The following is an 18,458-nucleotide window of genomic DNA, read 5'->3' on the forward strand; positions in this document are numbered from 1 at the left end:
CTACTCATGATAGACATGCCTAACAAATGTTGTCTTCCAAAGGGCTCGGCATCGGGGACCGGATCTTCAAACAAGGACATGTTTGTCTTTCAAGCCCCTCAACGTAATCTGAAATGACAGCTTCAAAACCAAAATGGCAACCTTTTTGAGTAGGCTTCTTCTTGAGACTTTTTTTTGGTGGATCTACTCACGATAGACGCACCTACCAAATGCGAAGTGAAAATGGCTACCGGGCTGGATTTTCAAAACGAGGACTACTTTGTCTTTCAGGGTCCGGACGGCCAACACAAATCTCAACATTCCGCCTTTACGTCAAAATGGCCTCCCCGTGTCTTTTTCAGCCTGGCTTCGTGAGGCTTTTTTTTTTGTGGGTCTACACGCGATTAACCTGCCCACCAAATGTTGTGTTGCTAAGAGAAAATGGCTTCAGGGGCTGGTTTTTCAAAACAAGTTTGTTTTTCAAGGATCTTGTAAATGGCCAACATACTGGCTTGGAGATTTTTTTTTTTAAAGTTTTTTGTTTTCGTGGGTTTAATCATAATAAACATGCCTACCAAATTTCAGGTTGCTAACATAAACTGGCTTTGGCGGCTGAATTTTAGAGTCTGTTAAATTTACTGTAATCATTTTAAATTGAGTTGCTTTGTTTTGAAAGTGCCCTTTGGACAAAATAATAATAATAATAAAAAAAACTTTAAAAGGACAAATCAAAAGGCCAACGCTGAAGAGGAAGTCGGCCATCTTGGGCTGAGGCAGCCATTTTGTGCGCAACGCTAATGAATGGTAAAAGCAAGTCTGGTCTGCAGCAGGCCAGGAAGACAAACGTGATGTGACATCAGAACACTAGAAGCGTGTTTATTGCAGAGCGAGCAGGTCACATTAACAGGGTGTCAGTAGTTTGGATAGAAAAAGGAAAAAAAATGATTGTGAGGCTACATTCGAACCCCCGAGAATCTCGTTCGGGTGGCTTGCGGGCCGAGGGTCTCACATTAAACATTATTGCACATTTACGACCCCCCCACACCACACCACAAGCCCCCGCCAGGTCAATTGGAAAACTTTGTGACACAAACTGCATCACAGCACCATTTTGGCTTTTTTTTTTTTCTAACCTTAAGCAAAAAATTGACGGAATTATTTTTTCCCACAAAATTCTACACACAACACCCCACAGGGACATTTTCTTTTCTAATTTATTAAACTAAGACAATTACACTCACTCACTCAAACTCACACACTTTTGTTGTACAGTGAAGTTTGTGCCATTAGGAACATACGTCACACTTTTTAAAAAAAAAAAAAATTATGTCTGGTCTTGCGACTTAAACTCGGGTGCGATTTGTGAATATTAAAATTAGATCTCGGACTGGCAGCCAAAAACTCGCACTCCCTAAAACCGTGTTGACTTTCTTTCGGCGCATCACTAACAGTGGCCAGAAGGTGGCGGTAATGCAACAAAAGCACCCGCCAACCAACAAAAACAAGAAGAAGAAATGGAAAATGAACATTTGTGGGAATCATCTTTTTTTGGCTTTCATTATCAAACTCAGGCTTTATATTTTGTCAATTAGACATTTTATGAAGGAAAAAAACAATGATGACTATTTCTGCTTGTCTTGAGTATAACATATTTGTAAAATTTTATTTGAAATGTATTTTTAGTTAATTTTTAGATAATTTTTAGTTATCCCATTAGCGTTTTTGTTTAATGCTAATGTGTTGAAAAGTACGTGTTTGATGTACCTGGTGTTTGATTGTGAATTAAGGTTATTAATTATTGATTGTTAAATCAGTAATAATAATTTAAAAAAAGTGAAGAAGAAATAAATAGAAGACAAAATAAAAAAATTTAAAAAGTAGGAGTCATGCATTACTACCAGTGGCCACATGGTGATGCACCAAAAGTGTTTGTCAACCACCAAATAAAAGCAGAAGAAGATAAGTAGCCATGGCAACAAATGTGTGACATTTTCCAACCAGAACTTGTAATATATTTTATACATATCTACTTAAGTACATTTACATTACTTTTTTTTTTTTTTTAAGTATCGTCAGTATACTTCCAATGTGATTAGTTTTGCGACCTGTGTCCATATGGGGTGCCGTGCGTAGAATTTGAAAATGTAGAAACTATTCATTTATTCATTTCATTTTGGAATAAGGCTAAAAAAAAAAAAAAAAAAAAAAGGTGAATCGCTGTGAATGCTTTCCGGATAAATCCGTCCCACCTCAGAGCACCGCCGCGGTGCAATTCCCACAAGATAAGTATTATTATACAGTACAGCCTGTCAACTATTGCTGAGAGTAGAAAATAGAAAAGCAAAGAAATGATAGTAAAAAGTAGCTACGGAGTTTGGATAGGATATTTTGAATTGACATTTGTGTGTGTGTGTGTGTGTGGGGGGGGGGGGGGGTAGGTAGGGGAGGGGGTGTTCTATCTGAAAATCCACAGAAGCGTCAGATGATACTTTAAACGGCAGCAGGCTTGTGGTTATAACAAAACCTCACTTGCGTCATTTCTGTACATTTTATATACACACCATAATAATAATTATAATAATAATAATAATAATCCCGCGTCATGTTGACTTTTCAAGCTTCTTCTTGTTGGCACAATATACCTCGGACCGATTCACGACGCACTGTCCCCCCCCGCCTGTGAGTGGCCGGGCGCAGCTGTCCGTCAAAGGCCTCGGCCCCGCCCCCCGCCGGCCGTCAAGCCTTGGCCTCCAGCATCTCCAGGAAGAGTTTGTGCATGGGCACCTTGCCCTCCATCTTGATGCCGTAGAAGTGCTGCACGGCCTTGGTGGCCGTCTGCCGCAGGAGGGGCAGCGTCATCAGCAGCTTGCCCGCCCGCCGCGGGTCCTCCGGGCGCTGGCAGGCCTCAAAGTCCTGCAGGGCCTCGTGGAGGGAATCCTGCAGCCGCTGCACGGCCTCGATGTTCTCTATGTGCATGGAGTCTGGGGGGGGGGGGGGGGGACGTGGTGAGAGGGTGGATGGTGGGAGGTTGGATGACGGGGGGGGGGGGGGGTGGCAGAGGGACACGGGGTTGACACATCCCAAGTTGGAAGAGGGTTAGCATGTAGCTAAACATATTTCATGCTACGCTAGCCGGGCTACGTGTGCCGCAAAGGTTGCAAATTTGCAGATTTGTATGCGCTCGGACTTGTTAGCGGCTAACGAGGCTTCTTAAATAAATGCCTGCACGTGGACGGGCTCGGTCCCGAGGGACAACGAGCGGCGCTGTGGGGCGGCAGGAAAGGAAGAAGAAAAAAAAAAACAGCGGGACAAGCGAGAAGATTCATTTCTACGGCTAATATGGACCACATCCAGTCCCGAGTGTTTGATAATGAATTCAGCAGCATTGTTAGGCGTTGCTTGAGCTGAGCGATGGCCTCCATTTCCTTGGGGGAGGCCGGTTGGCCCCCTTACGTGCCGCTAAAAGAAAACCAGTCAAGGTAGAAGAATTCCCATTTCTTGTCTGCAGGTTTTTATACGATTCTCTTTTTACACAGGAAACGTTCCCTTAGTTCCACTTTTGAATTTTTTTGTTGTGTTTGCTTAAAAAAAGTTTTTTTTCCTCTCAATGTAATGCTCCGCTCCTCCTGCTTTCAGAATTGGTTTTCCTGTCGGGATGACAGGTTGGTATTTCGGGGGTTAACTCAAGACACGACTGTAGAAAATTCGGATTTAGTTTTGTCTTTAGCGCGACGGCGCAGAACAAAACAAAACAGACGCTAAAGTCAAACGGGGAATCAAATACTTGATTTGGTTAAAAAGGCAGAAAAACAGTAAATGAGGCAGGAAACAAGCCACGAAAAAAGAAGGAAGGTACGAGGCTAATTACGTCCCAAACTGACTGATGAAGTCTCTTTTGCCAGTCGCGTGTAAATTGCGTTTCTATCTTGGGAAATTAACTGGGCTATGTGGACCGCACATGTGTCGCCGCCGCGCTCTTCAGCCAAACCTTCATGTTAAGACTCATCTGATCCCGCTTTGCCGGGCGTGTGCGTGCGTGCGTGCATGCGCGCGGCGTCCACTGGAAGGTTAGGGGCGGAACGCAAAGCTAACTTTGAAGAAACAATTTCCCGGTAATCCGTCAGCGGCCTGACGTCCATTCCGTCGATACGGCGCTAATTACAAAATCAATGGCTGTGAATTTCCACAGCTGTCGCGCGCACACACACGCACACACACACACAAAGGGGACCCCCGCGAAAAAACCCACCCGAAAGCTCCGGAGCTTACGGCGGCCACGTTCAAACGAGCCGCCGCTGCCCCTGCGAGCCTCGCTCCTGAACTCTGGCTTCCTCTCTCACACGTCTCCCGTTCCCATGCGCCAGAACAAATAGCTCGAATGCTAACCGTTGCTATGCTAACATATGGAACCATATCAAGTTCCCGGGAAACTAAAAGTGCTGAGGGAGATCGCTAAGGGTTTTAGTAGTCACCGGTGCTTTTCCAAACATGCTAACAGTTAGCATGATATATAGCAAAATAGCAGAGTAGTAAAGGTGCCATGTCGGACCATAAAGGATTTTACATCTCACACCGCACTCACGGACTATTTCTTTAATGAGAACTCAACACATGCTAACATGCTAATAGTAGAAAAATGAACATCCATCCATCCATTTAGCCAAGCTATTGTAGCTATCTAGCTAGCTAGCCAAGCTATTGTAGCTATCTAGCTAGCTAGCCTAGCTATTGTAGCTATTTAGCTAGCCAGCTAATCCATCCATCCATCCATCTATCCTACGTAAAACAGCATCAAGGCATAGAAAGCGCAAAAGAATTATGATTTGACATCGTGCCTTGCCTTAAATGGCAGGAAACGATAATTGACAAACTGTTAACATGCCAACAGTTGCTATATTAACATCCAGGTAGAGAAAGTGCCAAGACAAATGGATTACGATTCTATATCTTGCCCTGTTAATTTGTCCACTTAATAATAATTGTAATTGTATAGTAAGTAATTCATAAAGTTATTTAAAAAAAAAAAAAAAAGATACATTGAGTTATATTTGTGTTAAGGTCATTTTCTGCCACAGGGTGGCATTAGTGTTTCATGTTGGACGTTGGTGACAGGAACAGTATAACAATTGCTGTTTGGAACATGAAGTGGACTCCAGGCCATTTTGGTCGCTCAAAATTACAAATAGTCACCAGTCCTCTCAAATATAGATTTAAAAAATAAATAAAATCACATTTATTATTGCTTAATTGTGACTCCTTCAGTGAGGAAAAAAAAAAACTATTAGTTGACTTGCTGAGTGACCTCCGGCGCTTTTTCGTGAGTTCAAAAATGCCAAAGAAAAGTCCAAAAATGCGAACATGCTAACAGATGCTACGCTAACACGTATCAAGACAGCGACCCGATTCGAAAAAAACGGCTGAGGCCGATTGTCACCGCGGCAGTAAAAAGCTGCGTGCTCAGCAGTTTTTGTGTGTTTGTCAGTCGGGCGAGAGAAAAGACCGCCGCGGCGTCACAATCGATTGGTCGCCGTGCCGAGAGGAAAGCAAAGCGTCGATACGAGCGGCGGCGGCGGCGGCGTCTCGCCATTCTGCTCCACTTAACGCATTTTATTGACAGCCTGTTTTCCTAATGAAATGCTAAATATATCGGGGCGGGCTGTGACAGCTCCCGTGATGGAGACGGAGGGAAAGACACACACACGCGCACACACACGCACACACACGGACAGCGGACGTTAAATTAAAACGAGCCCCCCCCTTCCTGTCGACCTTTTTGTCCCGTCTTATCTCGCTACCCTTCATTCAGCGTGGCGACACCAGAGACATTTTGAGTTTTTATTTCTTTCTTTTCTGTAACTGGACGCCGACTTGCTTTCGATTTGAAGAAAGATTGCGAACGTCCAGCATGAGAACGTTTATTGGCATAAGACGACACTTTCTATAAATGCTTTTGTTTACATTCAATATTGATACGGCAATTCAATTCAGCAGGGGTACCTAATGAAATGGCCTTTAATGAAACCCCAAATGATTAACTTTCATGACTTGTCTTTCATCAAGGACGACAGAAATCGGAGAAGAATTGCTCTTGAGAGGCTTAAATTCAATTAAATAAGTTCAAAAATGGCTGCCAACCATTACTCGATATTTAAAATAGCCTTCAAATAATTTCATATCAATAAAATTTGACACCTTTGATGACCCAATTATGGCAGAGAATACATGTGGGTAATGGGGGGTTCCATCCACCCATTTTGATTCGAATTTTCAAGAAATGCAAAAATAAAACTCAATGGAAACGCAAGAAATCCTGAAAAAGGGCCCAAAATGTCCCCAAAAGTTTTTCACTTTTGAAGCGTATCGAAAAAAGGGAAATGCGAATTTGGGCTATGGAAACAGGTTTTGCGAATAAATGTTGACAAGACCGGAAACGCGTGGCACGTTTTGACCGGAAATTACGTCACACGTATGTAAGGTATGTTTGGGGGGGGGGGGGGGGCGATGTAACAGAAATCTTTTTGGAATTAATTAACTCTTTGACTGCCAAAAACGTTAAATAACGTTTAGTAAAATCCTATGGAGGAGTGCCAAAGACGTTAAAAGACGTTTGTTTCAAAACAGAGGTGAAACTAACCATTTTCTATTGTTGATTACTTAATAAAGAAATAAGGTAGAAACAAACTTTTTTTTTCTGATGAAAGATGAGAGTCCAATCTTTCATTTGGTAGTATGTGTGTTTCCATAGTCTAAACACATAATTTTCTGTGGACCTTGAAAGATCAGCCAAAATGCTTAAATCGGCTGGCACCCACGGCATCCCTTTTCTGAAAACGTCTGGCAGTCAAAGAGTTAAACAAGCGAATGTTAATGCGATTCTAGATCATCGCTCGTCGCTTCCTGGTCTTCTTCTTTGAAATGACTGCTGGATCACATCTCTATGGTGTATAGCGCCACCTACAGCGGCGGAGGCCCCCCTCTCAATATTCGCAAAAGAAGAACAGATGCAAACGGGCACAAGTGGCATGTTTTTTGCGCATTTTCCAGCAAATTGGCTCAAAGCAATTGGATGGAAAGCGGACTTGTGGGAACTGTTCTAGCGCCACGTGACCCGGAAGCCAAGAAAGCGTCAACTGACCCGAGTTGGCCAGCGCGATGGCCTTGAGCGTGACGAACTCCTCCTTGTCCACGCGCAGCTTCTTGAAGCGCCGCACCAGCGGCAGGATGGCCACGTGCAGGTCCAGCAGGCCCGAGCTCCTGGCCTGGTCCTCGTCCACCGCGTAGTCCTCGGCGTAGACGATCTCCTCGTCGCAGGCCAGCGAGCGGAAGACGATGCTCAGCACCAGGATCTCCATCCAGGCGCTCTGCAGGAGGCTCATCTGGTCGGCCAGCGACAGGCCGGAGAAGCCTGGCGGGACAACGCGACAAATGCCACTTCAAGCGCATTCGCAAGACCGACGACGCCTCGTCGTCGCAGCGGTTTGAGAGCTCGGTGGACGAGCCATCAAAAGTCAGCGGAGAAAAAAAAAAAAAGCACCTGAACCACCACAATAGCCTTCACTCCCGCATGGTGAACAGGACGGCTGATTGGACGTCTGATTGTCGCTTAAATAGGAGGGTTGACCGAGACGCTTCTTATCAAGCAAATAGAGAAACGGGCCTAAAGAGAAGCCAGCACTTGGGTGGGGGGTGACGGGGGGGGGGGGGTACTCTGGGTGGGTCGTCATTGATTAGCAGATTGTAATCAGTCCACCAAATGCGAATGGGCCATCGATCCCAGCCTCACATCTGACAAACAGACAGCTGATGGAGGACATCCGCGACACGATTAGCTGAGTGGTAGGGGCTCGACTGGGGGGCTGGGGGGGGGGGGGGGGTCGATGTAAATACTGTACCGCAGGCTGTATCAGGAATTCAACACTTGATCCCCGAAAGACAGTTTTGCGGGGAAACAAAAGGCTTAGCGAGTATTTAGCGCAATCACACGTGATCGATGCGCGCTAAGCCCGACCGACCGCAAAAGTCGCAGCCAAAAACAGAATTGTCTGTTCAGACCTTTTTTTTTACAGACCTTGTTGAAAATCACATCCAATTAAAAAAAAAACATACATCTGTAAATATTGGCATTAACTTTTTTTTTTAAAGGAAAAATAATTCAATCAAGAAAAAAAATCTGGCAATTGATTTTTTTCTTGATTTATTTTATTTATTTATTTATTTATTTATTTATACAACAAAAATGCCAAAAATAGCAACTCTCAGTTTTATGATTTTGAAAACAAAGACAATTTAAATGAGCAAAAAACATGCAATTGAGTTGTGAATACACAAAAGAGAATTTAAAAGGTAAAAAAAAAAAAAAGTTTTATTCCTATCCTAGCTATGTTTTTTTTTATGTATTTTGGACCCAAAACAACAAAGGAAAGTATTTTTTAATATGATGCTTTAAAGATTAAACAAAATAACAAAACTTAACTGCAGGCAAGGATATTTTGTTTTTGTTGACAAAAAATTATTATTTTTTTGCTGACAAAAAATTATTATTTTTTGCTTGCTTTCAAAAATTTACAGATTTATTTTCCATTTTTTTTTATCAGAATGAATCAGCTAGTTTTTTTTATTTAAAAAAATGTGTTTCTGTTATGTTTTGGGAAAAAAAATAGTAAACAGTCAAAATTTTGAGATACAAAGACAAATAGCTTTGTTGACATTATATATTCATTTAAATTGTTTTTAAATATCATAAACAATGTACAGTGAATCCTTTTTTTTTTTAAACAAATGCTCTTTCATGTTTCAGAAAAAAGAAAAAAAAACATGAAGCGACATGATTTTCAAAGGAAACTGAAAGTCAGCAATTGACCTGTGATTTTTTTGCCCCCCCAAAATTTGATGAAAGTGTTAAAAAAAAAGTGAAGTCCGCAACGTAATCGTCTTCGCTCATCTTTTATTTTGCACGCTTCATATTCCCTTGCACTCAATTTACTCGAGCGGCAGAATGCCCGCCTCCCCGGGGGCGGGGCGGGGCGAGGTCGATGTCGAGGGGAGGCGTCTGCTGCCCCCCCCCCCCCCCGACTCGGAGGTGCGTCGCCCGGAGGTGATCAAGTCAAGTGTTGCGTGGAAGCGCATCGTGATGGAATATCAATATTTCAGCCAACTGACGATGTCTTGCTAACTTGACCGAACACGACGCACCAATCGAACCCGACACGTGCGCGCGTGCCGCACGAACCCTCACCTCGCCCTTTGGCTGACATGTTTCTTTTTATGTGCGCCATTTTGCAGGTTATAGCTGAAAGTAAGAAGTCGAGAAATACATTTTTTAAAACATTTTTTGTAGTTGTGCTCCAAGTATAATTTTTAAAATATTGTAACCATATTTTAGACACATAAAACATTCAAAATATGTAAAAAGTATGTAACATAATATATATATATATATATATATATTTTTTAATTTTATATCTATTTTTTTTTAAAAAATGTAAAATTTTTAGATATTAGTATATCTAAATTATTCAATAATAATAATAATGTTCTGATTCTGTGCTTTGTTTTCCTGAAATCCCCAATTTTTTGGTTTTTCTCCAGGTATAATTTAAAAAAATGTTTAACTATATTTTAGACAAATAAACGATAAATAAACAGTAATTTAAAAAAATAAAATAAAATAAAATATTTGTTAGCAACTTGAGATATTAGTAGATATTCAAAATTATTCAATAATAATATTCAGATTTTTTAATCTAGCCATAAAAATATTCAAGCTGTTCATTTGTTATATTCACAGTAAAAATAAATAGCAATGCATTTTTAAAGTACGCAACATGAATCATATATAAAAACGTTTTTAAAAACAAGTGAAAAATTGCAAAAGATTTGAAAATGAAAACATTTGCTGCCTGCCCTAGGAGTCATTTGGCAAACGTTCCGAGTGAATTTGTGCGAATCCCCGTGCGGGCGGCGCAGGAATCCAAACGGGATGAGTAATTGAAGGTCTATCGGGCACAATGAAGTCAGCGGCGAGTCGAGCTGGGCGTGTGGAAAGCAGACAGCAGTTGACTCTCTTTTCATTTGCAATCATTACAGGCCTCCGAAGAGCCCTAATGGGCCTAATAAAAAAGACAGAGGCAATAATGAGAGCAGGGGGCCCCGGGGGAGGTGGGGGTGGGGGGGGGGCTACGAGTTGGGGGAACCGCCGACATAGACACTCAAAGACAGAGCAAGCCTTTGAATATCAGTTTTCATATTTTTGTGCTTCAAATGTGCAAACTTTCATGTTGAGAAAAAGATGCACGAAAGCACTTCGCCATGAACGCGGCTAATAGCGCTGATTAGCTGATGGTAAGTTTTAATTCATGGGTTTTTTGGGGGGGGGTGGGGGGGGGGGGCTAAAATGGCCTCATGAGCAGAAGCCACTCCTCTGCCACTATATACAAGAATGTCTTTGCCATCAGTGTTAATTAGGCACCGTTAGCTGGCTAGCTACGCCCTGAGAATGCATCTTCCTTTCACAAAGTACGCTGGCATGACTGCTTTAGAGCGCCTCATTGTTGGCCGTGAGTGTGTGTAAGTCACGCAGGAGCGCGAGGAGGGGGCAATTAAAAAAAAAAAAAAATCAACTTGACAAGGCAGTGTGTTGACTTTGGCTTTGCGCCAGCGTGGCCACTTTAGAGCGCCTCGTTGTTGGCCGTGAGTGTGTGTAAGTCACGCAGGAGCGGGAGGAGGGGGCAATTCAAAAAAATGATTATCAACTTGACAAGGCAGTGTGTTGACTTTGGCTTTGCGCCAGCGTGGCCACTTTAGAGCGCCTCGTTGTTGGCCGTGAGTGTGTGTAAGTCACGCAGGAGCGCGAGGAGGGGGCAATTAAAAAAAAAATTATTAACTTGACAAGGCAGTGTGTTGACTTTGGCTTTGCGCCAGCGTGGCCACTTTAGAGCGCCTCGTTGTTGGCCGTGAGTGTGCGCACATCATCCAGGTAAAGGCAGGAGGGCGTGGAGTAGTAAAAAAAAATACTGTAAATAAATAAAAAGTCAATTTTGACAAGCTGTGTGATGACTTGGCATCAGGGTGGCCACTTAAGAGCGCCTCGTTGTTGCACCCTCAAAAAGCCCCACGGCGACACTCGAAAACCCATTTGCTGTTTTTTTTTTCTCTCCCTGCACCCGACGGACAAAATCATTTGAATGAATGACGATTTGATTGTAAGCGGAATTGTTTTTGGACGAACGACATGAAAAGCAAAAAATGTACACGAAGTTCCTAATGAGCTGACGATTCCCGAACGTTGCCATTGATCGGATCAATGAGTGCCATCTGCTGCCATTCGATTGAACAGCAATGCATCTGTCCCCACTGATGGCGACGCTCATTGGCATAACGCCGTCCGACTTAACGAGTCGCCAGCAAGCGCGGGGAGTCCACCCGCCCGCCGGCGGTTCGGGCCAATCCCGCGACTCGCTCTCCTCGCCGCCGTTCCCCAAATAAATCAATTTCACCTCGTGTCGTCCGCTTAAGCGAGAGAGAGGATTGCCTTTCCTTAAGTCGGCCATTGCAACGCAACACGGTGAAGCAGACGCACCACAACCCACGACCCCCCCGCACCCGACTCCCGCCCTCGCCAATCAAAAGGCTTCAGCTGCTCTGTATTGATTACATTTTCAAATATGGGACTGGATTTTCCCTGAGGTGCTCCCGAGTAGCAGATAATAATCATCCCCTCACCGTGTGTGTGCGCGTACGTGCGCGCGCGCGTGAACAGCAGTCTGTAAATGACCCCAGAATTCTCCGTTTGTGTCACATCAGCAATTCAAGTAAATACCAAAAAACATCAGGAACTCGGCTTTAAAAAAAATGACGGGTAGTGAATTTAAAGAACAGCACGTTTGCCAAATAGTGAGCCCACATTTTACAATTACGATGCCTATATTATAATGCGTTCATAAATTGGTTATTAACTCATCCACTTGCAGCCATTTTGACTGAAGCAACCCCCTTCGCTCAAGGCCCACAGAATATTGTGTTCTATTGCTATAAAAACATGGAAACTACCAAAAGAAAGATTTGAGTCTCTTCTTTTACCAGGAAAAAAGTATATTTCTATCTGTTTCCATTTTGCAGCAATTAGCAATAGAATATATCAAATTTCATCATTATTCACAAACCTGTCGAAAACACTGAGGAGTTTTTGGCAACATGGCCCTGGTTGATCTCTTATACTCTGCTGCCACCTGCTGGCCGTTTTTTTTGTAATAACTACCATTGATTTAAGCCTCCTCTTCAGGTCAGAGGCTGAATCAAAGCTCTTGCATTAAAAAAAAAAACATTAAAAAACGTATAAATACGTTTTTGGGAGTGAAGGGGAACTATTTAAAAAAATTGGGTTTGAATGAGTTAATTCATTTGTTGACACCTGAAGACTTCATAAAATGCATTCAATTATAAAAGACTTGAATACATATCACAGAAGAAGAGCTAAAATGTGACTATTTTCCTGCCAAATAGTGAGCCTACAAGGCGACTTTCACTTATAAAGTGTTTATAAATGGCCTGACAAGGATCAGACAGACATAATATCCAAGTAAAGTGTGAAATCAACGGAAGGGAACTCCTTCAAAGGTGGTCCCGAAATGTCTTGCCCTACCTGGGATATGTTTGGCCCAGCCAATGATGACCACGAGCTCGCGATCGGCGAGGTCGCACAACGTCGTCAGGGCCTTGATGTCGCCGTCGGGCATGCTGGGGTCGGGCATGGCGTAGATTTTCTCGGGCTCCACCACCAGCAGGTGCGACACGATCTTCGTCACTGAGGGCCGACGGGGACGGACAAAAAAAAATGCGATTAGCGTTCCCTCCGTTCTATCACAATTCATCATTCGGTTTGTAAACATCTATGCTAACATGGTTAGCCTGTGTATGACATTTTGCATTATCGGTTAGCATTGAGCTATCAGACCTCTCTTTGTATCGCAGATTTTCACCAACTTCCTGCGGTTAGCAAGGACTCAGCATAAACAAAATAGAATAAAATACATTTTAAAAACGTACAAGGCTTTTTGGCCGGCGGCGGGATTGCGAGACCGAGGTAGCCGCCATTCTCCGCGTCCATTCTCCGTTTGTATTTCTGCCGACCCCCTCTCACCCTGTCCAAGCGGACACCTGCCAAAAAACAAAAACACATTCAATATGAAGAAAAAAATTTTTTTAAAAATATATATATATATATATATATATATTTACAAGTTACAAAAATGAACTGCAGCTGTTGAATTAGTATTCCTACTTTTGCCAAGGTCTTTTTCAGTGAGTGCTTTTCCCCGCCTGATTCTACGTGAGGATGTTTTTTTTTGGCATGCAGGTGCTGCTTGCGCTTGTTGCGAGAACAAACAGACTTTAAACACGGTCGAGTGGAATTGAGTCGCGCAAGATTTCCCAGAAAGTCGTCCAAATTCCTTTTCGATTCCCCCGGAACACAAAAGGAAGGCGATTAGGATGCGCTTTCAATTTCCTGACACCGACTATCCACTAACCTAATTACGCGGCGCGCCCGCGGGGGAGCTTCTTGTTCCCAGCAAACACACTGACATCATTTTATGCCTGGCAGATTGAAGCTAAATCCAGCACCCCCCCCCCCCCCACAACCCCCCCCCCCCCCAACCCCCCACTCCCCTAACACGCCGTTGCAATCGCACGCCTTAAAAGTGATCAATACCACTGGCAAATTGACTTCTTGTTCTTTCGAACCCGCGTGGATTTAATTAGGGGGCCAGACAGCGCCGGGCGTTGACGTTCTTAGCAGCAGTTTGTAAAAAAAGCCGAGCGCCAAATGACAACATGCTGACGGCACGCTGGCTCGTGTGGAAGGGGAAAAGCGTCCGCCGTTGCCGTGGTGACCGACCGGCTCCTTATTTGGCGGGTCTGGAATACGGGCGGGCCAGGACCGGTCAGGACATTCGTGTGGATGTTCAGTGTAAAAAAAAAAGTAATAAAAATACTTGAGTCTGTATCAATACTTCGGCAATGTGATTTTCACAACATGCTCTGTTAGCATTTAGCGCCACCGGTCCAAATTAGCATAACCGTTTTAATGTCATGTCAACAGAAAAAAGTTGAACTTTACCAAACGAGCCTGGGTCCAAATGTGCAATTTGATGATCAATTTTGCCAATTTTAAAGCAATGACATAAAAGCTAAATGTTAGCTACAGTTACATGCTTGTATTTACTGTTATCATGCCTCAATTCTTTTTTTTAAGTAAAAGTAGTTTCAAAATGCCTGAAAATTGGCTGAGTCCGTCTTCAATACTCGCTAGGAATGATTTTTGCTTTGCCGAACCGCAAACAAATTCAGAAAATGCTGACAATTTGGGAAAATGAATGTTTTGAGCCTGTGATTAACAATAAAGTTTTGTGTTTCCGGAACAAACGCGGGTCAAAATTGGCTATGGTGAGTTTAACAACATTTATAAGAAGCATTTGTCACACAACATCGAAAATGTCAACGTCTTGCCGATTCTTAAATACACTTAACCAGTACAAACGTTGATTACACATCGCGATGATGTCACTTTAGCGTCAAGATGGCCGCCTGATATAATCGTATCGATTGGAAGGGGACGTGACAGTCAGTGAAATTGGACTTCACAAATTTTTTGGTGTGCGCGTCACGTGAACTGAACTTTTCTTTGGTCCCGCCAATGCTAACGCGGGCCCCGATTCACGTTGACTTGAAATTAGGTGACAAGCGGGATTGAGACGTCAACGTCGCGAGACGAATTCCCGAGACGAGAATTCTTTGTCCAAATTCTCCTCCAGACTCCCGGCGGGGAGAAGAACGCACGCCGGAAGCGAGCTCGGATGTTGGCAAAGCATTTAGCCCATCGATTCGGCAGCCGGGGGAGGGAAAGGGACACATAGTAAACGAGGGAGGGGGGGGACTAGCAGAGTCCCAGAGAGAGAGAGAGAGGGGGGGGGGGGGGCTGTCACCCCAGGGAACAGCCTGCCGGAGGGTCCTGTTACTCTCCATCCAGCTTCCTGCGCAAAAATGCCACCAGGCTGCGACAGGACAAGGAAGAAAGATGATGATGACGTCACCATGAGGGCGGGCATGCGAGTGTTACCTCCGCCAAGCACAAAAGCAAAAATGTTTTGTTGCTGCTGGTGCGAATTCCCCGCTCAAGTTTGTCCAATACAAACGCAACACAGGAACAACCAGGAAGTTTCCCGCTAGCCAAAGTGGTAACAACAAATCAAGTTGCAAAGACCGCCGTTTACAACTCAAATTTGAATATTTGTTCCATGAAAGTGCATTTATTCATTCCCAAAAGTCGACTCTCTTCATTTCTTCTCAATTCTCTTGACTGCACTGCTCCCACGACTTGTGGTTGTTTTTTTTATCCAATCAGATGCCAGCATCTATGTGTTGCCATGCCAACCACAAATCTGCCCAATCACTGTCACGTGCTGGCCAATGCGGCTCACTTTTTGTGAACCAATCAGATTTCAAATTCATCCTTCATTCATTGGCCCTCAATGAGATCATCATTTTTTCTGCCCTCTGATTGGCTGGTCAGCACCGAGATGTATTTGATGCTACTGTGTTATGTCGATTAGATAAATGTTGATTATGAACTGCTCCAGACGATGTACAGGACACATTTTTGAATTGTGTTGAAGGTTTTCCAAAAATGGAATCCAAGTCCTGGCATCTTACAGCGTGACCAACCAGAACGTTAGCTTGCTAACCAACACGAGGACGTCCCGTTACCTCCTCCATCAACCAGGAAGTGGCCCGCTAGCTTACAAAAACAAACAAAGCACCTTTGTGATTGTGACATAAAAAAATAAAAATGGCGCGGCGGCACATGCTAACATGCCAAGTTGTGTTCCAGACGTCCGCTACCGCAACGGCGTCGCTCACCTTCTTTCAACATGCCCACTTTGAGGCACTTCATGAAGCGACACGCTTGGCACGACTTGCGTCGCCGTTTGGTGATTTCGCACTCGTTGGTGGCCGGGCAGCTGTACTCGATGTTGCCTGCAAAAGAAAAAGGAAAAAAAAAACAACCGTCAACAATTCGCCAGTCGTCATTCGCGCGGGCTCACCGATTAGCACATTTTTATGTAGAACAAAAGAATCGACATGAATGTTCATGAAAACGTTGAAACATTTGTTTAAATGAAAACGTTTCTCTTACGTGGATGTTTCTATTTATCGAGTGGAATTGAAACATTTACTGCTGCAAACGGATATATTTGTCAAGTATGTTTTTGGGGGTCAAAAGTTGGCGTTTTTCTTATAGATATAACCAATCAATCAATCCATCCATCATTGTTTATACAGCACCTTTCATCCATTAAAATGCAACTCAAGGTGCTAACCGATTAAAACATCCATAATACAATAAAAAGAAAAAAATCCACCCCTCCACCACAACCCTGTTTTGATGTCAGGGGTCGTTTAAGGTCGCAAAGATGTCCGCCAAAAGTTTTTCTTGTCGCTAAAAAATGTTTGAAAAAAAAAAAAAAAATCCCAATCTGCAAAAGTGTTACTGGTTGTGAATTGAAACACAATCGGTAAAAAAAAAAACAAAAAAAAAACATGCTTAACTCATTGGCTCCCAAAACTTATTAATTTTAGATGTTTTAAGTGTCCCAAAGACGTATTTATACGTTTTTTCATGCTAGAGCATACAGAAAGGCTTTGATGCAGCTTCTCAACCGCAAAGAACGGTTGAAGAAATGGCAGTTATTACAAAAGCGGCCAGCAGGTGGCAGCAGAGCAAAACAGATCAACCAGGGCTTTGTTGAAAAAAAAAAGCTAATTTACTCACAGTTCTAAATAGATTTGTGAATGATGAAACGTAGCTATATTCTAATGCTAATTGCTGCAAAATGGATGAAAAAACAGACTTTAATCTTTCTTATAGCAATAGAAGACAATATTCTGTGGGCCTCGCAAAATCAGTCAAAATCCAGTCAAATTGCCGGGAGTGAAGGGGATTACTTCAGTGACAATGTCTGCCAGAGAATGAGCGAATGGGGACCACCGTATTTGCACGACGGCTTTGTCCCGAACCCTCGCAAACAGGCGAGTGTAACCGGCGTGTGTGATGCAAAATGTCTGACTTTAGCAAAGGTGACCGCGTGGTGAAGGGGAAGCGTCTTTAGCGCCCCCCCCCCCCCCCCTCCCCCCCCCATTGCCATTCACCAACAAATTGGCTTCATTAAGGCGACGAGGCCCCTTTGGGCCCATCCCACTTTTCTCCTTCCCCGGAGGATGATGGCAGCGTTGCCCTCTCGGCACCGACGCAAGGACTTTGGAGGCGCGCGTCCGCCGTCGACGGCGTTGACGGCGTTTCGCTTATCAAACAGACGATGTTTTATTCAAGCGTCTGACAGCTCGCACAGGAGATCTCATGTCTTTGTTTGGCTCATTTAGCGCTAAAAGCCGCCGAATGAGAGGACGAGCCGCACACACAAGCATCCAAATCCCTTGATTGAATGTTTACACAAAGTCCCGTGAGCCGCCAGATGTATTAATGGCAGCTAAAAACAGCAAAGCAGCTGTTGGCGGTTGTAGGGTCTTCAACCCCCCCCCCTTGGTCAGGGAGAAGGTGGCAACATTTGTCATTTCAGTGTGATCTTGAGCTAGATTGTGCTTGCACTACAAAAGTCTTTGTTGTCACAGGAACAATGAAAATCAATTTCACTGAATTGACCCCCCCCCCCCAAAAAAAAACAAAAACAAAACAAAACAAGGCACTCATTCAAAAGATGTAAAGTTTATGCAAATGCATGTTAAAATATGACTTATCATTATGAATTTATTTTGTGCCCAATAAATATCCAACTAAAGAAAAGTGAAAACAGGAAGTATTTCAAGCTCAGCCTAGTTTTTGTACATGATAAAGTTTTGTAACAATAATAAATGTACAGTTTGCGCTAATTAATTTGAAAATATTACTATTATCATTGCTAATTTATTTTTGGGATTTTTTTATTTATTTATTTATTGATTGATTTATTTTTATTTTGCTGTTGTTGTTTAAGTTGTTTTGTAGCAATAACAAAAAGATGTAGTTTGCGCAAATGAATGCGAAAATATGACTTTTATCATTAATTTATTTTGTGTCGTATATTCCTGCGCTATTTCCCCGATTGAATCTCATTTCCTCCTTCCAGGTGAGATTCCAGATGTTTGGTCAGCTAAAGCAAGTTTTTATGCGTTGTTCGGCCATTTCAAGTACTTGAAATGACGTTCCCGGATGTCCATTGGTTTGGAAAAGGGAGGTCACATTGCCTCAATCATTTTATGCTTATCAAAGAAAACATTTTCCACTGAGGGCGTGCGTGCGTGCGTGCGTGCACGCGTGCGTGCGTGCGTGCGTGCGTGCGCTTTTAAAAGCAGCAGCGTTTTGTGCTCGCAGCCTCTTAGTTAATCATCTCTGGCGTCCATTTTTATTTCCTCAGAGGACATTTCAA

General features: G+C 43.3%; 1 protein-coding gene across 4 annotated transcripts in view; it reads right to left on the reverse strand.

The window, feature by feature from the left end:
• Positions 1–855: 855 nt before the first annotated feature.
• Positions 856–18,458, reverse strand: part of LOC144039526 (steroid hormone receptor ERR2-like) — an 80,455-nt gene continuing 62,852 nt past the window's right edge. For 3 of the 4 annotated variants that reach the window (XM_077552952.1, XM_077552951.1, XM_077552950.1), the window contains 5 exons: positions 15,895–16,011; positions 13,024–13,134; positions 12,620–12,781; positions 7,115–7,384; positions 856–2,960 (listed from right to left, as the gene is read on the reverse strand). In XM_077552952.1, coding sequence (XP_077409078.1) covers positions 2,716–2,960; positions 7,115–7,384; positions 12,620–12,781; positions 13,024–13,134; positions 15,895–16,011 — 905 coding nt within the window. In that variant the 3' untranslated portion in view covers positions 856–2,715. The remainder of the gene's footprint in view (positions 2,961–7,114; positions 7,385–12,619; positions 12,782–13,023; positions 13,135–15,894; positions 16,012–18,458) is intronic. The other variant, XM_077552953.1, reaches the window with a different exon arrangement.

The sequence above is a fragment of the Vanacampus margaritifer genome, chromosome 19 (genome assembly GCF_051991255.1).
Source record: "Vanacampus margaritifer isolate UIUO_Vmar chromosome 19, RoL_Vmar_1.0, whole genome shotgun sequence".
In the NCBI taxonomy this organism is placed as follows: Eukaryota; Metazoa; Chordata; class Actinopteri; order Syngnathiformes; family Syngnathidae; genus Vanacampus; species Vanacampus margaritifer.